Source organism: Arachis duranensis, chromosome 7 (genome assembly GCF_000817695.3).
Source record: "Arachis duranensis cultivar V14167 chromosome 7, aradu.V14167.gnm2.J7QH, whole genome shotgun sequence".
In the NCBI taxonomy this organism is placed as follows: domain Eukaryota; kingdom Viridiplantae; phylum Streptophyta; class Magnoliopsida; order Fabales; family Fabaceae; genus Arachis; species Arachis duranensis.
The window spans coordinates 35521755-35547479 of record NC_029778.3 but is presented as its reverse complement, the minus strand read 5'-3'; the positions used below and the strand labels follow the sequence as shown (position 1 = coordinate 35547479).

The following is a 25725-nucleotide window of genomic DNA, read 5'->3' as shown; positions in this document are numbered from 1 at the left end:
CTCTCAACACTGCTGCTCATCACCTTTTCACACTGCTGGTTTGTGCCCCTTCTTCTTTGCTCCTATCTTTTTCTTTCTTCTCTTCCCTGCTGCCCATTCTTTCTCTGCCCATTCTTTCTCAATAATCAGTGACAGTGTTAAAACTTTTCCTCCTCCATTTTTTTTTCATTCAGTATACAATGTCCACTTCTAGACATGCCCTTGATTCTAATGCTCCTACCCCTGCCTCAGCTGGTTCTACAGTTGGTGCTGCCCCTGTTGGTCCCGCTCCCACAGCTCCTATCCGTTCTAATAGAGTTGACCCAAGTTGAAAATATATTAATACGATAGAAGAAAGAAATACCAATGACACCGTATGTACTTTTTGTGGAAAAATTATGAAAGGAGGCATCACAAGGGCAAAAGAGCACTTAATGATCAAGCCTGGAAATGTTGTTGGATGTAAAATAGTTCCAAAAGATGTTATTGCTGAATTATGGGAGTATTACCATCAGAAAAAAAATCGAGGAAGACAAACTGCCACCCCGGGAAGCACCGAAGAACATAATGTCAATGTTAGGGAACTTGACTTAGAGAGTTTGGGGTTCGGATTGTCAGAGAAAGATGCTCAAGGAATTGATGAACCTCATAATCCAGCTCCAATGGCAGCAGCTAGAGGGGGTACAAGTATTACTAGAGGGGGTACAACTAGCATGAGAGGTCCAATGGACTTGTTTATTAGAAAACCTGAAACTTCCATTGCAAGAAACAAAAGAGAGAAATTGAGGCAGCTGAACATCAAGGAAGCATGTAATAAGGAAGCAGCTCGTAGAGTTCATCAATACATAGAATGGTGGTTCTACCAAGCTGGGATTCCATTGAACCCGGTAAAGTTGAAGAGTTTTCAAGAAATGTTGTGGGCTGTTGGAAGCTTTGGTCACAATTTACCTGCTCCCAGTTATCAAGCTCTAAGGGTTCCGTTGCTTAATGAGGAGTTGGATTACACCAAAGAATTGTTGAAGGGTCATAAGAACAATGAAAAAAGTATGGTTGCTCTATTATGTCAGATGCTTGGACGGATAAAAGGCAAAAGAGCATTATTAATTTTCTTGTAAACTCTCCAGCTGGGGCAACGTTTTTGAAGTCTATTGATGCTTCTGATTATGTGAAGACTGGTGAGAAATTATTTGAGCTTCTTGATGATGTGGTCGAGGAAATTGATGAGCACAACGTTGTTCAAGTTGTAACTGATAATGGGAGTAATTATGTTCTTGCTGGTAAGTTGTTGATGGAGAAAAGGCCAAATTTGTTTTGGACTCCTTGTGCTACCCACTATTTGGATTTGATGCTTGAGGACATTGGGAAGTTACCATTAATTAAAAAAACCATAAAAAGGGCCATCTCGTTGGTTAGCTTCACTTATAGTCACTCTAGCACGTTAGCTATGTTGAGACACTTCACAAATGGCAAGGAGTTGGTAAGGCATGCAGTCACCCGATTTGCCACTTCATTTCTCTCTTTGGAAAGGCTTTATGAGGAGAAAGGAAATTTGAGAAGAATGTTCACCTCGGATGAATGGGCAAAGAATAAGTTGTCAAAGGAGGCAAAGGGGAGGGAGGTAACAAAGATTGTTATCATGCTATCTTTTTGTAATCATGTCAAGTACACCCTTAAGATCGTGGGCCCTCTTGTTCGGGTGCTTAGACTTGTTGATGGAGAGAAAAAGTCACAAATGGGATATATTTATGAAGCAATGGAGAAGGCAATGGAATGCATCATGAAAATATTTCTTAATGATGAGAGCAAGTACAATAATGTTTTTAAAATCATTGACAACAGATGGAATTGCCAACTTCATCGTCCGTTGCATGCAGCCGGTCATTTTCTAAATCCCGAGTTGTTTTATGACAACCCACGGATTGAGCTGGATTTAGAAGTTACAAAGGGGTGGTTTGAATGCATCACTAGATTAGTGCCAAGTCAAGCTGTGCAACAGAAGATATTGGAGGAGCAATCACTATATAAGGCCGGCTATGGACTTTTTGGATTAAATTTTGCAAAATCTCAAAGGAAAAAGATTTCACCCGATAAGATTGTTATAAATTTTACAAAGCTTTATAAATTTAGTTCGATTAAAGGCTTAGACAAATTTATTTTAATTTTATAGCATTTTGGTGGCGGACATATGGGCATGAAGCTCAAAACATGCGAGACCTTGCTATCAAGATCTTGAGCTTGACTTGTAGTGCTTCTGGATGTGAGCGCAATTGGAGTATATTTGAGCACATTCATACTAAGAAAAGAAATAGACTTGATCATGAAAGGATGGAGAGTTTGGTCTTCATAAAGTATAACCAACAACTCATCGAGAGGTACAACCTTAAAGATGAAGTTGACCCTATTGCACTCAATGATATTGATGAGTGTAATGAGTGGTTAGTGGGAGAAATTGGGACTGTCACCTTTTGAGATGATAGTGTGGATGATGCTGATTTGGTTAATCAAGATGACAATACTTTGAGTTGGAACCATATTTTTGAAGCAATGGGAGGACATGAGCCTACAACAAATACTAGAAGACAACAAAATAGAAAAAGAAAAGAACCTGCAACTACAAGAGGTGGTGCAAAAGGTGGACCAAGTGGATTTAGGGCTGCAACTACAAGAGGTGGTGCAAAGGGTAGACCAAGTGGGTTTAGGGCTTCAAAAAAAGGAAAAGGAAAGGCAGTAATTATAGAAGAAGAACCAAAATTTGAAGATGAAGAGGATTCTGAAAATGAAGAAGAATAAGAAGAAGAGATTCAATTCAATGATACCGAATCAGAGGATAATAAGGGTGCAGAAGGACATGATAATCGTGTTAATTTGGATAAATTTGATGAGAACTAGAATCTAGATATTCTATAATTTTTATGTTTTGTGTCTTATATTTTGACTTGTTTATGACTTTTGATTTACGATTTGAACTTGATGTTATGTTTATTTGCTAAATTTGCTACTATATTTGCTATATTAATTTGATATTTTATGACTAAAAAATTGCTTATATGAATAGATTTTATACTTTATTATATTTGAAATTTTTCTACATATTTTTTTGTACCTATATGTGTATTTTTTAGGTAATCTGCCATTGCCGCCATTTTCTGCAACGCCATCCGCTATAACTTTATGGCGAATTTTTGACTACCGCCATGAGCCGCCATCCACAATAAAAAACTATTATACAATTTTGTCCTTTCGATTATCAAACTTTACAAGGACACTTACAATAGAGCTAGTTCTCACGAGCCCCAAGATTTACAAGAAATCGGATGTACCAACTTTTCTACAACTACTACTATTTAGAATTTCCCATGTCCAAATGCTGTATAATCTATGTCCAGATGCTGTATAATCTCTTCACCGCTTTTTTGAATGGTAGTGGTGTTGAATGACAGTTTGGCACCGTACATATAACATGATTGAATCCTCACCTCTTCACGCTTGAACCTATACATTCAATTTTTCACAAACAAACTGCATCAATTCATTGACTACTTCTGAAAACTCACCTAGACTAAGGCATATTTTTATAAGAGAAATTTAAAAAATTGAAAAGTTTATATCAAGTTAAAGGGTTGAATTAAACAAACTAGTAGAATCATCGTCGCAAAACAAGTTCAGATCATATCATGTTAATAATAATATACATGGACAGATACTTAGCACGTTCTGCTTCATCCCAAGCCAATGCTCAACTTTCAAGAGGACTCAACTTCCTTGCATGATCTTTAGCCTTCTTCTCAGACACCTTGCAATAAAAATTTATAATCAACAACCATCACCAATACAAACTTGCACAAATCAAATACAGTTAACAACACCAACAACACATCAACCTGGATTTATACAATTTCTAGTCATATCAACAAACCAACAACACATGCAACATCAGAAATTCAGAACACAATCAACAGAAGTTCAGAAGACAAACTCAGAAATTAAAATCCATTACAATTAGACAATAAAATCAGAAATCAACACAAAATTAACAAAATACCATCAACAATCAACCATATTATTTCAAAAAAAAAAACTCAAATCCAGAAAAATTAACTCAAAGTCAGAAGAGCAGTGGACTTGAACAACCGTCGGAAGATGAAGGTGAAAGCAAGGGTTGCTACTGTGAGTAAGCAACCATGGGAGGGAGACAGAGAGCTTGAAGAGAGAGACACGACGGCGACGAGAAGAGCTCCGAGCAGAGACGGCTTGATGATGAGGGAAGGGGCGGGCTTGATGACGAGGGCAGAGACGTTGGTGACGAGAGTAGCTCCGAGCAGATCTACCGAGGGAGGAACGTCGCCAGAGGAGAATCGAGCAACCACGAGCAGACGACGATAATAGGGTGAGGAGAAGAGGAACGTTGAGCGACGACAGCACCCTCCTGCCGAGGAGAAGAGTTCGGCGACGAAGAGTGGATGGTGGCTGGGTGCTGCTCCAAGGAGGTCTGGGGCTGGGTTCTTCACTTCAGTCTCCAGAGTTTTCAGAGAGAAAGAGAGGGGTAGGATGGTGGTATGGAGCGGCTAGGGTTTTCTCATTGTTCAGAGGGGTTTTTTTTCATATATATAAAGTTAAAACGGCAACGTTTTGAGTGTAGCTTTGAACCGGAAATTCTTAAAAAATCTGGCCGGTTCCGACGGTTCACCGGTTAACCACCAGTTTTTTACTAAACGGTTTTTGGAGTCAACCATACCGATCATATGACCGATTTTCGGTTAATTCGGTTGAATTGACCGATCTATGCTCAAAAGTATAGATGAATCATAATTAATTTTAGAAAAAAAATTAGGACCGAAGAAGTAATGGAGGAGTGCTCACTGGAGAAGACAAGGCAGCCGAGTAACAGAGACGTCCGTGAGGAGGTGATGGCTGAGCAGTTAAACGGAGGTGACGGCAAGGAGGACAAGCGAGCAGAGCGTGTTTCGCGTGAGACAGAGTGAGATCGGAGAGGGAGAGAGAGCGAGCTTGAAGAGAGAGAAGCCAAGCAGAGACATCCAGGACGGCAACAAGAACAAGACCGACGATGGTACCCTCTGTCATTACCGTCGCCGACAATCACAGAGGCAGGCTTCACGATGAGCACAATACGGTAAGGAAGAGAAGAGTAGCAGCGGCTGGTGGGCTTCGCGATGAGCACAGAGAAGGTGAGGAAGAAAAGAGTGGCGGTGGCTGGGGGCCGACGGTGGCTGGTGGGGCTGGGTTCTGATAGTGGCGGCGATGTTTGTTCTGATAGGGTTTCCCTAGTGAAGGAATTGGGACTAGGTGCTAATGGGTTGAAAGGGAACCGGGACCGAGTGTTAGTTAGGGTTTCTTTTCTTCTTTTTTTTCCTTCCTAACGTCAAAACGACATAGTTTTTTATGCAAGTCACAAAACCGGATCTTTAAAAAATCCAGCCGGTTTGACCGGTTCACTGATTAACCGTCGATTTGACCTATTTTTAACCAATTTTTTGCAGAACAGTTTTGTGGATCAACCAAAACGGCCGGTCCGGTTTTCACAAAAATAAATCATGTTTCTACCCTCTTATTATTCTAAAAACTGAACAACGTTATCTTCTATGTTCAGTTTTCAGAATAATAAGAGTGTAGGATATGACAGGCACAAGAATTTGAGGATCCAATACAGCATTACTAATTTACTACTATATTCTTCATAGTTCCATTCTAGCCACAAACTTCATGACAATCTAAGACAGAATCCCCTTTTATGAACCCACTTAGCTATTCATCACGGCATCATCACCATGTTCATTAATTTCTATCAGAACTAAAAAATAAATGAACAAATTTAGGCTCTTAAAAACTTGGTCCCTTGTGGAAAATTACAATTTACAACCCAGTAAATCTAAAAGGATCACACAAACAATAAACATACTAATAAAATATTATATTTTGTAGCTAATTGTTCATCTTCATGACAATCTGCAATTCAAAAATTTCTGCTATCAATCTAATTATTAACACATCATGCCAGAGAATCAAAAGAAAGGTTATATATTTAATTAGGGCCGTTTTGGGGGCACCGAACGCTATATTATAACAAGTGCAAAAACTATAAGATGACAACAATTAAGTTGAAAGAAGCATACAGTTGGAAAGATGCATACATATATACACAAAATTGAATCAGAGAAAAACAGATCTAGAGAGAAAAAGAGAGGAACTGACTGAAGCCATTATCGACGAGGAAGTTGAAGGTGTGGTTGTCGCAGTTGTAGGTGAACTTGTTGTTGGAGGAAGGAAGCTTCTGGAGGCACTGGAATGATGGCGAGGAGAACAGGGCTGAGTAGACGTTCGCGACGTCAGAAGCTTCAGAGTTCAGAGTTCAAGACAACGCACAACTGCTTCAATCTGCGACGGTGACATCTGCTTCGATCCGTTGACAGCAGCTCCAATCCGGCATCGATTGTGGTAGTGACGGTAGAATTTGGTGCAGAAAGCTGGAAGAGAAGATTAGGGTTGAGGAGGTGTGGTGACCGCTGTGTTGTGTGGTGGGTGCTCTTCAAAATGAGTTGGGTAGGGTTCACCTTCAGTTTTTATTTTTATTTTTTTCTTTGCGCCAAAACCACGATGTTTGATGGATTTTGAGAAACCGGCACTTTCAAAAACCCGGTCGGTTCATCCGGTTTAATAATTAACCACCAGTTCAACCGATTTTTTTGTTAATTTTTTGTAGAATGGTTTTAAAAATGGACCAGACTAGCTAGATAACCGATTTTCAATTAATCCGGTTGAACCGGTAGATTCAGTCCGATTTTCATAACCTTAGTAATTATATATTATATTATATAGATTTAAATATTTTTTTCATAGCAAAATAAATCCAATATTTGTCTTCTTTCTTAAAATAAGAAGTACAACATCCCATAAAAATTAACTTGATATTAAAAGTAAAAAAAAAATTAAATTGTAAACTCTGAATTTTAAATTTAAATTATTGATATAAATTATAAAATATAATAAATAGAGAATTAAAACTTATTTAATTAACAAGAAGAACAATAATTTGTATTTAATAAAAAGTGTTTAAAGATGAGTTATAAAAATAAGTGATAATATTATCCAAATACTTCACGCGTGTATGTGCTTATATATACATACCTTCATTGTGCATACTAAAAATTAATTATGTCATTTAAGATATAACTCATTGACCAATGTATTGTTTAACTTATTTTTATTATGTACTTCTTATTATATGTATTTTATATCAATGATTAGGCCATACTTGATATATATACATATACACACTAGTTAAGGAATAATGATAAAAAAATCTTTAAGAGGAGAGTGATGAGGCTAATTGTAATTTTTTTGTTCCATTTTTTTGTAAGTTGTTCTATTTGCTGGATGCTAATTGCTGTAAGATTTTTTTTCAAATTTACTGATGGCTTGATGGCTGTAAGATTTTTTTGTTAGTCTGTTACTCTGTTTTAGTATTTTCTAATTGCTTGATGGCTCTGATAGTGCTTTACACTTTTACTGTTTTACTAGTTGCTGATGATTCCTAATTTTTTTGTTCAAATTTGCTAATGGCTTTGTTTTGTAGTTGTTGGTTTTGCTGGGTTTAGTGTTTTGGAATGTTTTTTAATGGGCTAAAGATTGTAATTGCTGCCACCGTCCGTCCATGGATCTCAGCCGCCGTCCGTGCTCTCCAACTCCTGTCTTCTTATTCTTTTTACCTGGGTTCATTGAAGATAAGATTGCTTGAATTTTTTTATTTATTTTCTAAAGCAGCTATAGATATGCTACAATTTCTTATACTTCTATTAATTAGTTCTAATTCCAAGGTCTTTGTTCTACCAACAACAGAAAACATAAACAAAAAAGAAAAAAATGGACCCTTTTTCATCCTTTGATGGAATTTTGAGACTTGAACATGAAAATTTCTGTTTTTGTGGCTTTTGTTGAAAAAAATGAGGTTCTTTATATCTGGGTCTTTTTGTATGCCATTTATGGCTGAATGTATGGTATCTGTGTTGATAACTCAGATGTTCATGTTTTTTTAGTATCAAGGCATGTTTAGCTTCTTATTTGAAAGTTTTTTATTAACTTAGATAGATAAATAAATAGATAAGAATAGAGGAAGTTGAACAAGCTAATAGATTAGCTGTTGAAAGATGTCATAGAGTTCTTAGTATTTTGTCTCAGCTAAGGGATCAAGTTCAGAATAGGAATTTAATGGTGGAAACTGGTGAAGCTGTGTTAAGGTTTAAGAAAGTTGTTTCTTTGCTTCACAATGGTTTTGGATCATGTAAGAGTGAGGAAGCTTATAAAGCTTCAAGTACCCTTCTCTCAAAGCATACTCTTAGATAACCCGAATTGCTTCAAGAACAACCATCACCTTAATCACGACCAATCAAAGAAAGTAGTATGCTACCTGAAATTTTGATAATCTTTGTTAATCTTTAAAAAAGTTTGTTGTTCTTGTGTAACTTATTATTGTGTTATTGTGATTTAATTATTGGTGTTGTTGCTGTGTAATTGTTATTGTGATTTAATTATTTTTTCTGACATTAAAGATTGATTGTTAATATTTTGATGTTTGTACTTTTTTAGAATATTGATTTATAATTTATTTAATATTTTATTATAAATGATTTTTTCGGTTGAACCATGGTTGGACCGGTTAAACTAATAAACCAATAAATCAGTGACTAGAACGGTTCGATGACCGGTCCAGTTTTCAAAACCATGCTAAAAATAGAACTTTGAGTCAGATTGATCATTTTGATGGTTAGATAACAACACATTAGCAATCAATTCAAAGCGTTTGATCTTAGATACCATTTTCACTATTAATCCATAATTATATACCCAATATTCAGTGAGAAAGCAACATAAATCACAAAATTATACTATGCTGTGATGCTGTCATAAATCATTTCATGTGACAAACAAATAGAACAATAATACAGCGTACCAAGCTCCAAAAGGCCAAAAGAAACTACCAATGAATGAAGACTTTCCTCGATTCCAAAATATTATTGATCAATAATAATTCGCACATAAATGTAATTTACACTTTAAAAACAAAGGCTCTCAAATCTGAATGGTACTTCATGAGTTCAAAAATGCATATCTTCAGGTTTTAACAAAGATTTTTGATAAAACTCGGATGACATTTTAAATGAAGCTGGATATTTTATGGCTTGCACAGTTTCAGGCAGTGCAACATCATCTTCAAACTTTGTGTTGCAGCCCCATAACCGAGTGAGAAGTCGCTGGCACTTCGGAGACGACTGTCTGAAATATGTCCGGTACCCCTCAACAACATCTTGCTTGCTTATTATGTTCTTCAATTCTTCGGCTTCCTTCTTTGATATATCAAAGATATACCTGAAAAACAATATCCTTTGTTATCATTTTCTTCAAGGTTGGTCTTCCTTACTCATCATCCACAAACTTATTATATAACTAAACGTAAAATCACCTTTTATCAAGTATCAACAATCTGACTCCACAATCGATTGCTCTCGTAGTTAAGCGAATGATCTTTCTCGAGCAGTTTTGCCAGTAACCCACTTTTGTAATTCTCAAAGGAATCATCATCAAGCCCATCCTGCAGTCAACATATAATTCCTTAGAACACAAGTCTTTTAATTTGGAAAAGAGTGGGGTGTGCCTACAATTTCTTGAGCACCCAAATCATGTCAAATTTAATGCAATTCATGAGGGAGCCATTAATCTCAGAACAATGAGATAGAAGGAATCAGGAATACTAACCAACATTTCTTCAACGCCATCTATGAAGTTGTCGATTCTATCTTGCACGTAAATTGGGTCGTACTCAGATGATTGAACACAGAAACAAAACCCAAAAACACTGTACGTTAACCGTAGGCTACATTCGACAACATATCCAAGCTGCTCTTTTGTCCTGTATCCAGATACACACAAATAAATAAACAAATAAAGAAATAAAAATTAATACAACCCATAAAAAGCCATGGAAAGTGAAAACAAATTTTCATTAACAAATGTTAGACGCTCAAATGCAAGAAACTAAAATAGCATTCAATAGTCACCTCAGCTGATTGAAAAGCGGCTCATCCACAACTTCCTCAAAAAGATCAATTAAAGCTTTCAATTTGATTGATCCCAACCCAAGATCTTGCTCAATTTGAAAATATAGCTGCATGAATATTGAATACCAAATTAAGAAACAGGAGAAGTTTGTTAGAAATTTCAAAAAAACAATTATCCATGAAAAGTGACAAACAAAAATAATCCAACTGAAATTACCTCAACCACAGAATTCTTTTCTGACTTGTTCTTTACACAAACATCTCTAACTAGATTGGCACTGGATGAAAGGCAAATAACGTGCTCAGCGTGCCTCAGCTCAACGGGAAGTGGATTTACTATAAAGTTCGTCTTAAATATATTTGATATGTCAATTACTTCTTCTGAAATATTTCCATGGCATAGACCCTCAATGTATAGCTGTCCAAGGTTGATGTAAAGGAATAAATTTCAAACAATTTATTGATATAAACTAGAGAACTATAATATATCATGGAACTTATGTTTAAAAACCAAGTAATTAAAAACTAAAAAACAAAGAACAAGCTACCAAGAAGTAGCTACTTTCTTGTAAATGTAAGCATTATCAAGCTGAGACAGCAGATTCTCATACACACAAACAGAACAAGTGCATCAAACAAAGTAGTTATATTAAGTTTAGGGTTTAGGGTTTAAGGATATAACACTTCCCATGCATGTATTTTTTGAAAACATTATTCTTTTTTTTTTTACAGAAAATAAAATAAAACTTGACAATAAAAGACTGCAAAATAGTCCAAACAATAACATATAAGATTAAATATTTCATGCCTACCTTGGAGCGAAGTTCGGGGATAAATGCAATCAAATCATCAAGAAACAAATCATTTAGATGATGCAGCTTTTCCTCAATGTCATAAAAGCTCGGCACAAAACTTGCAATCTCAAATATGACGAATGACTTAAAGGCTTCATGTTGGTATTCTTCAAAGTTCTCTTCATGTCTTCTTTTATAACCTGAACGATAATGATTGGTTCATTACAATCAACAAAGCAAACAGAACTATGGAACCGGGCAAAAAGGATAACATAGACATTTTGATAAGAGATAAAAGGAAATATGTGATGTACCTCAAATCGATCGCCAGTAGGAATAAAGGATCTAGCTACTGATAAAACTTTAGATAAGAGAATGGGAAGCTTCTCATTGAAACCATAGACCTTCAGTTCCAGTTTGTCGCCAACATAGGAGACAGAAGTTTCTAACATTGCAATACTAGCTTGCACAGATAGACACATGTTGTATGAAGTCCTTTAAAAATAAGATTTAAGGTACTACATTCACCAACGGTTTCTTAGATTGCCTAAGATGATTTAATTTTAACTCAAGCCAGATCTTATGATACAAAATTTTGTACATATAAACTAGCAGATGATATTTTGGAAAGCTGGAATGAAAAAAAAAAAACAAAGTAATTAGTTAGGAGTTTGAATAGTCAGTTAAGAGTGGAAGCCTCTCTCTTATAAAGATACCTTTTTCTCAATTAATCAGTTTACATGCTTAAGGTATGAAGCTATGTAGTAAATAGAATTACCTAGTGAATCTGTTCAGAAACAAAACGTATGAAGGACAGGAAATCCTCCAAACAAGAGAGAAGTAAATAAATAACAGAAACAACAAAAAATTTCTAACTGAGCAACATCTTTTAATGGAGGATATATAATATAGACGAATGACTCTACTTTTAGTGTCAAGCAAGACAGACGATTTACCAGATATATGATTCATTCAACTCATCTTTAAGGAGGAGAATGAACAATTCAAACAATACACAACTCTGGGCATTAGCATATCCACCCTTCAAGTTAATCCGAAAATATGTCAACAGAACGTACAGAAAAATCACTTGGAATGAACTCATTTTTTGATGGAAGATGTAGCGAGGCCTCAATTTCTGGAGGATTTCTCCATAACTCCATTAAATCTTGAGCAACGTCTTCTTCAACATAACGTGAACCAAACTAAGGTTCACATTGGACACCTGAAAAGTAGCACCATCAAGTTGTTCAATCATCATGATGGAAATATAACTTCCAGATATATTTTGTTAACAATTGAGTTTAGTTATCAATTCCCAATGGTTCAACATAACAGATTAACAGTGAAAGAAATAAATAAAAGTGCCAACTAGCCAAAGGTGAAAAGATAACTCATGTTCCGACTTAAGGAACAACTTCGAAACAACCTCTACTCTCATGTTTTCTGGAATGAAGAAACCAAGAAGTTGCTTTATCAATTGCTCATCCCAAGTCTGGTAGACATAGTCACCATACATGACATGCTCTGGCGGATAAAAGAGTAAATTTTCTGCACAAGAAAATAATTCAAATAAGCCAGAAAGATATAACAAATCTGCATAGGAAGTATCTAAAATTTCAAAATATATTGCAATTGGGTTGAAAGCATAATAAATAAATGTTCAGTTTTTGCTATAAACACAAACTGACAACAATTTTTTTTTTAATCTCTATCATATGTTGCATGTTCTCCATATCCTATTGATTAACAAATAACTTAAGAAAACAACTCCAAGCAGATAAATTAGAAACCTGAGAGTTCAGCAGCATAATCATCTTGCCGTTGCTCTTCTGCAAATCTAAAATCCATTTTCCCGATGCTTTGAAGTTCTCTGAATATCCATTCTTGTGGAGGAATTTGATGCAATAACTTCAGGTATTGATAGACAAAGCCAATGATATCAAAGATCTGGGAAGTGAAATCAAAGTTAAGCCATATTGAAGAGAAGTAATTTGTAGAAATTGGAAAGCATAAGCTGATCTGAATGATCACACAAGTTAATTTACCCATCAACTAGTCAATACTGTTTTCACACTTGTCTATTGACTGAAAAATTTTAATCCAATATAATAATAATAATAAGAAAGCTGAAATTGAAATAAAAATCTTATGTTTGAGGTCCCACTAAACACACTACTTGCTCTTACTCTCTTCTATCTGAAAGGCCATACAAGTGAAGAGATTATGATCACCTTTTCAACACCAGAGACAGTGAGGACCCTTTCTGATAGCTCCAAATAATTCCGCAACCCAACTCTCAAGCACATCAAGAGGGTCTACACATTTATACATAAAGCACATCACTATAAAGTACATACCAGTTTATATTGGTCTCAATCCTAATCCTGGCGTGAGCTGTTAAAACAAATAAATCTCATTTTTGTAGAAGATAAATCTATGATGAACCTAATCTTGAGACTAGTATAATTATTTCTCAACTATTAATAAATGTATAAGTGGCTGCAAACCTGCATACCCTGGTTGGCATATTGGGAATGGGAAAAAAAAAAACTAAGCACCTTATTATTGCTGGAAGAAAAACATGACTAAAATAAAATTGTAAAACTTTAAATTGAATAATGGTGTAGGTAAGTAGGAATTCACCTCCACCAATAACAACAAGCTTCATTAATCCACCATGGTAATAATCTTTGTATAGTTTGAATATTTGCTCCCGCAAATTAACACCTTCTCCATAGCATCAACCAAGCTCTTTTTATTCCCGTCATGTACATGGAAAAGAAATGAAATAGTAATTTAATTATACAGAGAAATCTAAATATCTAATTGACCATGTAATAGCAACACTTTTATGGCATACCCCAAAAGAATCTGTTTAAAGGATGACTAATAGCAGAAGTATGGCGTTGAAGTTGTTGAAGACGGCAAGCTTCGCTTTGCAAAGCCTGGTTAAATTCTATGCTCAGTTTTGTATACCATTATGGTATACCAAAAACATTATCAGCAAACTGACCTAAGACATGAATAATGTTCTTTTTTTTCCCTTCGAAATGGAAATATGAAGTATGAACAATATTCTAATAGCAGCTATTTCAAACAAGTTCTTCCTCCAGTCCCAACACAAATTGACCCTTGCCATACAATCTTATAAGTAAGCCCAAAGAGCCCAACAAGCAGCTGGATAGAGACAACCCAAAGAAATCCCGTTACACGGAAAGAAAAGCCGCCTAAGCCGAACCTCTACCAAGCCTTGCAGATGTAACATTGCTATCAACCTGCTCCCTGACACCACACATCCACAACACGTGTTGGTGAACCATACATCTCTGTATATCTACAATCTGTACACTAGAGTGACCCTATCTTAATTCAATTATACATAAATATACACAAACAAATCATCCAAATCCAATGATCCAATTATTCAAACAGCATGAGATACACAGTTTCACAGAATCACATTATCACAATAATTATTCAATTATTCAAATTCTTATTTCTAAATTGATAAAATCAATTCTCACCGGAGAGTGGAGAGGCGAGAACGCGAGAGAGAGACGCAGAGGCAGAGTGGCACGGAGTGGCAAGAGGCGAGTGGCGAGACTGCGAGAGGCGATGACTGAGCAACGAGCCAGGCAGCCAGCGACGAGCAGCGAAGCAAGCGAGCAGGGCAGGTCAGGTCAGGAGACACCGAGACAGCAAGCCAGCGACAAGCCAGCGAAAGACTGAGAAGTACTCACTAATTTTTTTACTGAGAAGTACTCAGTAATTTTTCAAATTCTACAACTGGAAGCTATGAATCCATCCGTCCAGCAATCTTGTATTCAACCACAACTGGAAGCTCCTTTGAAAGACTGATGGTAACTAGGTTAGACAATCGTGCTGCCTTTGTGAAAGAGTTCATGTACCGCAATGCAAATGTCAAGGACACAGGCTCATTCATCTCTACAGTAGTGGCTTCTTCAGGCTGCAATATCAACCAAATACCATGCAAAACCATCAATTAGTATGTATTTCAAATTATACGAGAACTAAATTGTACAAACAATAAAGTTATGATTAAAAAAGAACAAATAAATCTCTGTTACCTTGTCCACAGAAGAGTTATGCCTGCAGACAATGTTTGCAGTTCCAATATCATCTTTTGTGGAAAACTTTACACCTTCCTTAGTAACGGAAATGACAACTACAATATTCATCGCACACTGAACAAATTGTATCAGCTAGACTATTAACTTCCAAAAGAGAACCATAAAACCCCCGAAAATTCAGAGCAAAGCAAATTACCAGTGTCACCAATACTGCAAATCCTAGCAGACTCAGTAGACGGCATTCTAACAATGGCATGGTACTCTGCCTCAGGAATTCCAAGGTGCTCACTGTCGATATCCATCAACTTCATCTCAAAATCAGAAATTTATCTTGTGCTTCAGGACATAAACAGAAAAAAAAAAAAAAGAATAGTCAGATTACAAATCTTTTCAATATCCAAAACTTCATAATTCAGATCTTGAATCAAAATGTAATATTAACAGCTGCACTACCAGAAACAGATTCCAATACATGAACAAAACACAGCTGAACACTATCTTGCTTGAAATTAAACACTAAAGCTTAATTCCTGCATATAAATTTTTACAATCCTAGAAATCCAATCACCAAACACTAAATTTTGTAGCAATTCATTAACAACTGAACTCATATCAACTACAGAATCAAGATCATGCCTCTCATCCCCTTGCAGAATACTAAACTTTCAAACACACAAGAAACAATGTAATAGGTCTTCCCTTTCCAGTACAGTTTTCTAGCAAGAAAGAATCCTAAGCGTCAATAAAAAAGTTTAACGAATTAAAATAATACCATATCAAAATTAGCAACTAAAGATCAAACAGAAACAGGAAAAATGAACCATGCAGATATAAAACCCTAGAAATAATCGGACAAAATTAAAATGAAAATTGAAATCAAGATTTTTTGGGAAAATGAATAGTACTTGGGCTCTCGAATATGAAAGTGACGGTGTCGCTGCCGTCATCGCCCTTGACAGTGATGATTGTCATCATTTCCGGCGCACCGTAGCATCTTGGCCATGTTGAGATTCATCCCCATCGAGATGTTGCGGTCGCACCGTAGTGCTCGAACCCTTCAGACCGCAGTAGGAGCGCCACGAGAGCAACGTGGCTCGAGTCCATGGCCTGGAGTGAGAACCCAGTCGCAGAGCAATCGAAGTTCGCATTGTTCACGAGCTCCCTGATTGCTTCTAGAACCTTCTTCAGCAAAGAGCCTTGCACCAAACAGAGTTCCAGCCAGCATCTTGAAAATGGGGGTGTTGCAGCTTTGCAGGTTTTCTTGCTTTCTGATTTTTTATTATGTCTGAACAGAATCAGTAATCTTTTAGCTGAATTGTTACTTTAGAATTATGCAAACATGATACACAACCAAAGATGCAATTCAAAATTCAAAGTGTTATAGAGACATATCACTGAATAATTAGAACAGTCCAATCAAATCAAATGCACGTAATTCTTTAATTTTAGACCCAACAAATCAAAATCAATAAAAAATTATTATCCAAATTATCAACGATATCAACCTCAAAAATTAAAATAACATATTTAAAGTTTACTAACTAAAATTAATTTTAATTTAAATTAAATTTAAAAATTTAGGTCCAATTAAATTTAAATTAAATTCTAACAATAAAATTAAAATTAAAAAAAATTGAGTATTAAATTATAAATACATACCTTCTACTTAAGTGAACTTAACCATTTAATTCTTCAATTATCGAATTTGTCTCGTATATATCACTACGAGATGCACCTGAATACGATAAAAGAGGGAATGTAGGAGAAGAAGACATGACAAATCTCTCAGGACGTGATATTGCTTTAAGATCTCCCCCTAACATTTCCACCACTTTTTTCATTGTTGGTCTTTTTGGGGCACGGATTCAGTACGCCAACGTCTTTTGGGCACTGAAACGCCAAAAGTTTGTTTGGTTTATTGGTGCGCATTTTTATTGAGGAGTCATTAGATCTTTTATATTTTTTTAGTCCAACAGTCAAGATCATCTTAAATGTAATTTAATGTGATTGGCTAGTTAGTATTTTTTTGTAGCTTTTATATCAGTGGAGTTACTTTGAAAATATTATTTTCTTCATAGTTATTGTTGTTATATCAAAAATATAGTGGGTTAATATTCAAAGATTAATAATATATAAATTTAAATTAATTAGAGTTAAGTATTCCCTGTTATGTTAAATGTCACCTTCACCTCCCTCTTCACCCTCAACTCCTCCCTCTTTTTCCTAATCTCCGCCACAACCTCGCGCACCCCAGCATCAACCATCTGATCGGAGACGAGCTTGAAAGAAACACAATCTAGATCTGCGCTGCGGCCGCCATCATAGTGCCCCCATCGTCAACTACTAGGCAACATTTTCATTTGCCCAGATCTGCATCGTCCCGTGCGGCGCCTTCTCTACCTTACTCTCACGTAACTATATATAAAACATTCATTAAATACCTCCATGTGAAAGTAACACAACCACTTCGAATGACAAACTATTTTCTGGCACTGACTCATCCAACAATGGCGGCACAGCCGTGGAAGAGTGTCAGGGCATGATTCAAGAGAGCTTCAAAGGTTTAAGACTTCAGTTTCTTTTCATTTAGCATCCTAAATCTTATTTTTAGATTGGGAGAAATAAAAATGGAGATTAAAAGAAAATGTAGATAAGAAGCATAAGGTTCAGCTATAAGAACTCTATTATCTAATGAGTAAACTGTAAAACTAAAACTAAAGGTGTAAGTTAATAAATTATAATATGACCCCTCTTTTTTAATATGCTTACCAAATAAACCCCAATAAAAAGTAAAATTTTTATTTGTAGATGCCTTGGCGCACCAATAAGCCAAACAAATTTTTGGCGTTTCGGTGCTCAAAGGAAACCGGCATACCGAATCCTTGCCCGTCTTTTTGATGGATCCGTTTGAATACAGTGTAAGCCCACTAACAAAATCTTTTGTATTATAATTTCATCATCTTTATCGAAAGCAAAACTTCTGTAATAAATAAAATCTTCATCTTGATCCTTATAAAGCCAATCAGGAAAGTAGGATTCACTATTATGAGATCTTCTAATATGTGGATCATCTTTTGCCCCCATCATTTCAAGAATTAACATTCCATAACTATACACATCTGACTTGCAAGAAATTCCACCATATGCTCGTCGATTAAACATTTCTGGTGCAATATAACCCGGAGTCCCTCTTATGCTAAATGTTCGCCTACTACTTTTATTATTTTTGCATATTTTAGCTAATCCAAAATCTGCAATTTTTGGACAAAACTTTTCATCAAGAAGCACATTTTGAGGTTTGATATCAAGATACAAAATTTTTGTATTACATCTTTCATGTAAGTAGTCTAATCCTTGAGCAATGCTATTTACAATATTGTACAGTTCTTTTCAATGTAAATTAGAAAAGAGAGAACTGAGAGAGGAACGTCCATGTTTATATTTATATTTGTCCAAAGAGCCATTGGACATAAATTCATAAATAAGGGTTTGTTTATTCATTTCGTAACAAAATCCCCAAAGTGAAACAATGTTCACATGAGATGTTCTGCTGATAGTAACAACTTCATTTACGAATTCTTCCACACTTCCTTTTGACTTTTTAAGTATTTTCACTGCCACTTGACTACCATCATTTAAACTTCCTTTATATACAATACCATATCCTCCTTGTTCCAATTTCTCACAAAATAAATTTGTCATTTGTTTTACTTCTGCATAAGTATATCTTTTTACCGGTGTTATAGTACGATAACTTGCTATCAAACTATCAACTTGCTTATCAATAGAAAATTTTTTTTGTCTCTTATAATAATAAACAATCACAACAAAGATGATTATAATAACACCAACACCAGCAATTGAAATACCTGCATGTATACATTGAAGTAAAAAATAATCACAAAATAGAAATTTAGATTAAAATACTATTTAAGTATCATCTTATTAAATAATTAACTGTATATTATTTATAAATTTTTAGAAAATAGGTAACAAATTAACTAATTTTACTAATCTACCAAAAAATATTAAATATATTATTTTTATACAATGATAATAAAATTTTATTATCTCCTAATAATATTATTTTAGTTAATTATAACATGTTACTTGAGAAACTTAATTAAGACTTAAACCTAATTATAAAGTTACAAAACTATTATTATTTATTTTATATTTAACAACCGAATAAACATAAAAAAAACTATAAAGTAATTACTTTAGAGTTAAAAACACTAATGTATGGGTATTTAATAATTAATTATTTCTAAATGTATCATGTAATTTTGTAGAGAGTAAAAATATAAAATAAATATATATTATATTCAAAAGTGAAAATAATAATTTTAGTGAATAATTTTTTTTTCATAACTCAACGAATACTGTATACGGACAAATGAAATTTATATTTGTTTGGTAATGCAAATTTGCATACTAGTTAAATAAAATTTTAAAATATTTTAATTTAAAAGCACCATATTTAACAAAAAAAATATATATAGCAAACGGTAAAACTAAATACCACATCACTCGTGACAACTACATGTATTTTTAGTTTTATAATAGGACAAATTTTATTTTCCAATACTTTACTACTTTTGTATGCAATCTCTTATTTGTATAAATTTATAAGTTTAACATGTTAATTTTGTTTTCTTTTTTATTTTTGTAACTTTACCATTATTCAATATAGAAATAATAATGAGCGTACCTATGATGAAAGCAGAAGATAGCAAAATTTTAGATGAGTGAAACTGTTGAAGAAAAATATTGCCCGTTGTAATGACCATGATCTTTTTTGAAAATGGTGGAAGATTTCCCGATAGATTGTTGTTGGACACATCCAAAAACTTGAGTTGTTGTAAGCTTGTCAAACTTTCTGGTATGGACCCATTCAGTCTGTTTCCACCAAGATATAATTGACACAGATCCGTTAAATTTTTGAATGAAGGGGATATTGACCCAGTCAAATTCAAATTTGTTAAATTAACGGTTCTGATATTGCCATTATCATCACATGTAATGAAATTCCAAGCTTCAAGGCCCAGGATGATCTAAACAGAATCCATTAGACGTAAGATTTACTTCTGGAGTCCGAACTTTATTAAATAAAGGAAGAGGACCCTGCAACCAGTTGTTTTCCAACGAAACTTGATAGATTTCATTGAGCAATCCCAGAGAAGGTAGAACTACACCTGTTAATCTATTATTTGCCAGGGACAGATATTTCAAATGTTTGCAATTGGATAGGTCTGGAATAGAACCCTCAAATGAGTTCCCCTCAAGATTCACTTGAAACAATTGTGGCATAGAGGAAAGAAATTGAATTGTACCCGACAATTTATTATCCTTCGGGTGGTTGAGTTTCAATATAGTTAACCTGGTTAGTTTTGAAAAAGATTTAGGCAACACTCCTGTGAGATTATTTTCAGAGAGATCAAAATTTTGCAATACGGGAAAAGAATCAAAGATATCCGGCAAGGAGCCTATGAGGTTTGTATTCTCGAGGTTGATGATGGTAAGGCGTGAGTTGGTGTTCAAGTTGGTGGGAAAAGTCCAAGATGAGAGGTTAGTATTGTACCTCAAGTCAAAGAGTTCCAAATTTTCTAAACCACATAAGCAATCGTGAGGAATGGAGATGAAGTTGTTGTAGGACAAATACAGATATTGGAGGTAAGAGAGATTCGAAAAAGAAGGCAAATGACCACTTAGAGAGTTGTTTCCAAGATCAAAATAGCGTAAATTAACAAGAGACTTGTTAATATCCGAAGGAATTGTTCCGTTGAGGTGCCTTGAATTGAGCTGGATCTTTTCTATATATCGAAAATTAGTGGCGGGAAAGTAACCACAAACCACACCAACCCAATCGCACATAACAGTATCATTATCGAACCAATTAGAGGGAAGATTGTGTACGGCTTCTTTAAACTTCAACAAGTACTCAGCTTCTTTGTGACTAATTTCACTATCATTATTATTAGATAATACCCGCACACACATGATAAAAAAAGGAAAGTTGCAAACATTTTGAGATGAGCCATGGGATTCACTCTCTGTTTTTTTGTTCTCTCACTCTCTGCTTTTTTTTGTTCTCTCGCAATGAAAGAGGAAGAATGCTCCTCTCCTTTTATTTTCGATTAGTTTCCATAATAGAATAAACATGCGTTTGAATGTTAAAGTTTGTTCGGCCTAAATAAACTATAATCCAATCTTGTCCTTTGGATGATTAGACTTTACAAGGACACTTAGAGCTAGTACTCACATAATGGAAATGAAGAAAACGGAGTAACAACTTTCCTGCAACTACTACTATTTAGAATTTCCCAGGTCCAAATGCTGTATAATCTCTTCACCGCTTTTTTGAATGGTAGTGGTGTTGAATGGCAGTTTGGCACCGTACATATAACATGATTGAATCCTCACCTCTTCATGCCTGAACCTATACATTCAATTTTTCACAAACAAACTGCATCAATTCATTGACTACTTCTGAAAACTCACCTAGACTAAGGCATATTTTTATAAGAGAAATTTAAAAAATTGAAAAGTTTATATCAAGTTAAAGGCTTGACATATTAAACAAACTAGTAGAATCATCGTCGCAAAACAAGTTCAGATCATATCATGTAAATAATAATATACCTGGGCATATACTTGGCACATTCTGCTTCATCCCAAGCCAATGCTCAGCTTTCAAGAGGGCTCAACTTCCTTGCATGATCTTCAGCCTTCTTCTCAGACACCTTGCAAGAAGGATTCCATGATCCTTGATGACCCTCGCCAGAATGAGATTCCAATTTCCATCCCACCATTTCGGGGCATCACCGGAGTTGAAGCCCCAGAGTGAATTAGACTCCTAGTTGCCGGAGTATTGGCTCGAATCCGCGTACCGGTTCTTGAAGGCTCTTGGCTAGCATTGGTGATGCCCCGAAATTGTGGTATTTTCTTTGAAATAATATGGTTGATTGTTGATGGTATTTTGTTAATTGTGTTGATTTCTGATTTTATTGTCTAATTGTAATGGATTTTAATTTCTGAGTTTGTCATCTGAACTTCTGTTGATTGTGTTCTAAATTTCTGATGTTGCATGTGTTGTTGGTTTGTTGATAAGATAGAAATTGTATAAATCCCGGTTGATGTGTTGTTGGTATTGTTAACTGTATTTGATTTGTGCATGTTTGTATTGGTGATGGTTGCTGATTATAAATTTTTATTGCAAGGTGTCTGAGAAGAAGGCTGAAGAAAGTTGAGCCCTCTTGAAAGCTGATATATTGATTATAATTATATTCACAATTCACTCTTTAACTTATTGGAGGGGCATACCATGTAACAAGCACATGCAAGTTTCAGTTTTGCTTCCTCTCAAATCTTAATCTCTGACAATCATCTCTATTATTTTTTCAGCTTTGCTTTCTCTCTCAAATCTTAATCTCTGTCACAAAATCAATGATCTCTATTATTTTTTCAGCTTTGCTTTCTCTCAAATCTTAATCTCTGTCACAAGATCTTATGTTTTCAGCTTTGCTTTCTCTCAAATCTTAATCTCTGTCACAAAATCAATCATCTCTATTATTTCTCTGTCACAAAAATCAATCATGTTCCTACACTCTATTATTCTGAAATAATAATAATATACCTGGGCAGATACTTACCACGTTTTGCTTCATCCCAAGCTAATGCTCAGCTTTCAAGAGGGCTCAACTTTCTTCAGACTTTTTCTCAGACACCTTGCAATAAAAATTTGTAATCAGCAACCATCACCAATACAAACTTGCACAAATCAAATACAGTTAACAACACCAACAACACATCAACCGGGATTTATACAATTTCTATCTTATCAACAAACCAACAACACATGCAACATCAGAAATTCAGAACACAATCAACAGAAGTTCAGATGACAAACTCAGAAATTAAAATCCATTACAATTAGACAATAAAATCAAAAATCAACACAATTAACAAAATACCATCAACAATCAACCATATTATTTCAAAAAAAAATAACTCAAATCCAGAAAAATTAACTCAAAGTCAGAAGAGCAGTGGACTTGAACAACCGTCGGAGGATGAAGGTGAAAGCAAGGGTTGCTACTGTGAGTAAGCAACCGTGGGAGGGAGACAGAGAGCTTGAAGAGAGAGACACGATGGCGACGAGAAGAGCTCCGAGCAGAGACGGGCTTGATGATGAGGGAAGAGGCGGGCTTCATGACGAGGGCAGAGACGTTGATGACGAGAGTAGCTCCCAGCAGATCTGCCGAGGGAGGAACGTCGCCAGAGGAGGATCGAGCAACCACGAGCAGACGACGAGAATAGGGCGAGGAGAAGAGGAACGTTGAGCGACGACAGCACCCTCCTGCCGAGGAGAAGAGTTCGGCGACGAAGAGTGGATGGTGGCTGGGTGCTGCTCCAAGGAGGTTTGGGGCTGGGTTCTTCACTCCAGTCTCCAGAGTTTTTAGAGAGAAAGAGAGGGGTAGGATGGTGGTATGGAGCGGCTAGGGTTTCCTCATTGTTCATAGGGGTTTTTTTTTCATATATATCTAAAGTTAAAACGACGACGTTTTGAGTGTAGCTTTGAACCGGAAATTCTTAAAAAACCCGGCCGGTTCCGACGGTTCATCGGTTAACTACCGGTTCAGCCGGTTCTTTTACCGGTTTTTTGCTAAACGGTTTTTGGAGTTAACTGAACCGACCATATGATCGATTTTCGGTTAATTCAGTTGAACTGGCTGATTCGGTTCGATTTTTAAAACTATGCTCAGAAGTATAGATTAATCATAATTAATTTCAGAAAAAAATTAGGACTGAAGAAGTAATGGAGGAGTGCTCACTGGAGAAGACAAGGCAGCCGAGTAACAGAGACGTTCACGAGGAGGTGATGGCCGAGCAATTAAACGGAGGTGACGGCGAGGAGGACAAGCGAGCAGAGACGTTCGCGTTTCGCGTGAGACAGAGTGAGATCGGAGAGGGAGAGAGAGCGAGCTTGAAGAGAGAGAAGCCAAGCAGAGACATCCAGGACGGCAACGAGAACAAGACCGACGATGGTACCCTCTGTCACTGCCGCCGCCGACGATCACAAAGGCGGGCTTCACGAGCACATATACGGTGAGGAGGAGAAGAGTAGCGGCAGCTGGTAGGCTTCGCGACGAGCACAGAGAAGGTGAGGAAGAAGAGAGTGGCGGCGGCTGGGGGGCTGACGGTGGCTGGTGGGGCTGGGGCCTAACAGTGGCGGCGGTGTTTGCTCTGATAGGGTTTGCCTAGTGAAGGAATTGGGACTAGGTGCTAATGGGTTGAAAGGGAATTGGAACTGTGTGTTAGTTAGGGTTTCTTTTCTTTTTTTTTTCTTCCTAACATCAAAACGACGTAGTTTTTTATGCAAGTCACAAAACTGGATCTTTAAAAAATTCGGCCAGTTTGGTCGATTCACCGGTTAACCGCCGATTTTACCTATTTTTTAACCAGTTTTTTGCAAAACGGTTTTGTAGATCAGCCGAACCGGCCGGTCTGGTCCGATTTTCACAAAAATCAATTATGTTTCTACACACTTATTATTCTGAAAACTGAACATCGTTTCTTCTATGTTCAGTTTTCAAAATAATAAGAGTGTAGGATATCACAGGCACAAGAATTTGAGAATCCAATACAGCATTACTAATTTACTATTATATTCTTCCATAGTTCCATTCTAGCCACAAACTTCACCTTCAGTTTTTGTTTTTATTTTTTATTTTTTCCGTCAAAACCACGACGTTTGATGGATTTTGAGAAACCGGCACTTTCAAAAATCCGGTCGATTCGTCCGGTTCGACAATTAACCGTCGGTTCAATCGATTTTTTTGCTAATTTGTTGTAGGATGGTTTTAGAAGTGGACCGGATTGGCTAGATGACCGATTTTCAGTTAATCCGGTAATCCGGTTGAACCGATCGGTCCGATCCGATTTTCATAACCTTAGTAATTATATATTATATTATATTATATAGATTTAACTATTTTTTCCATAGCAAAATAAATCCAATATTTGTCTTCTTTCTTAAAATAAGAAGTGCAACATCCCATAAAAATTAACTTAATATTAAAAGTTAAAAAAATCCAATATTTGTCTTCTTTCTTAAAATAAGAAGTGCAAGATCCCATAAAAATTAACTTGATATTAAAAGTTAAAAAAAATTAAATTATAAACTCTGAATTTTAAATTTAAATTATTGATATAAATTATAAAATATAATAAATAGAGAATTAAAACTTATTTAATTAACAAGAAGAACAATAATTTGTATTTAATAAAAAGTGTTTAAAGAGAGTTATAAAAATAAGTGATAATATTATCCAAATACTTCACGCGTGTATGTGCTTTTAGATATATATACACATTTTCATTGTGCATACTAAAAATTAACTATGTCATTTAAGATATAACTCATTGACAAATAATTAACTATGTCATTTAAGATATAACTCGTTCACCAATGTATTGTTTAACTTATTTTTATTATGTACTTCATATCATAGTTGTCAGAAACGAATCGGTGATCGAACCGGTCAGGTCACTGGGTCATTGGGTCACTGGTTTAACCGGTGGGTTACTGGTTGAACCGTTTGACCCGGTCCTATGTAAATAAAAAATAAAAAATAGTCAAAAGTTCAAAATTAAAATTTAAATCTTTTTATATTAAAATAACTATTGTTTTTTAACTTTTAATCATTTATTAATTAGTTTATATCTATTATACTATTATATACTACAAATATTTATTAAAAAATAATATTAATAGATATTATATAG

General features: G+C 35.4%; 2 protein-coding genes, 1 long non-coding RNA gene and 2 pseudogenes across 7 annotated transcripts; 1 reads left to right on the top strand and 4 right to left on the bottom strand.

The window, feature by feature from the left end:
• Positions 1-377: 377 nt before the first annotated feature.
• LOC110273567 (uncharacterized) lies at positions 378-2448 on the top strand. Its single transcript, XM_021126748.1, has 3 exons — positions 378-1023; positions 1104-1856; positions 2147-2448. Exons 1-3 carry the CDS (start codon positions 378-380, stop codon positions 2446-2448), a joined length of 1701 nt encoding a protein of 566 aa, XP_020982407.1.
• Positions 2449-3199: 751 nt separating this feature from the next.
• Positions 3200-6554, bottom strand: LOC107458707 (uncharacterized). Of its 2 annotated transcripts, XR_008001177.1 has the most exons (3): positions 6190-6542; positions 3672-3772; positions 3200-3471 (listed from the first exon to the last, which is right to left on the bottom strand). It is a non-coding gene; the product is annotated as an uncharacterized LOC107458707 (long non-coding RNA). The 2 variants fall into 2 exon arrangements; XR_001586121.3 differs by having other exon boundaries at positions 3200-3772; positions 6190-6554.
• A 2308-nt stretch (positions 6555-8862) lies between these two features.
• Positions 8863-13359, bottom strand: LOC107458706 (nardilysin-like; annotated as a pseudogene).
• LOC110272457 (proliferating cell nuclear antigen-like) lies at positions 12042-16778 on the bottom strand (annotated as a pseudogene).
• A 2724-nt stretch (positions 16779-19502) lies between these two features.
• Positions 19503-23440, bottom strand: LOC110274082 (receptor-like kinase TMK4). Of its 4 annotated transcripts, none has more exons than XM_052252277.1 (4): positions 22969-23440; positions 22590-22664; positions 21580-22482; positions 19503-21376 (listed from the first exon to the last, which is right to left on the bottom strand). In XM_052252277.1, the coding sequence occupies exon 4, from the start codon at positions 20935-20937 to the stop codon at positions 19975-19977; it is 963 nt and encodes a 320-aa protein (XP_052108237.1). In that variant the 5' UTR covers positions 20938-21376; positions 21580-22482; positions 22590-22664; positions 22969-23440; the 3' UTR covers positions 19503-19974. The 4 variants fall into 4 exon arrangements, with proteins under 4 accessions (XP_052108237.1, XP_052108238.1, XP_052108239.1 ...); XM_052252278.1 differs by having other exon boundaries at positions 21580-22431; XM_052252279.1 differs by having other exon boundaries at positions 21580-22369.
• Positions 23441-25725: the final 2285 nt, after the last annotated feature.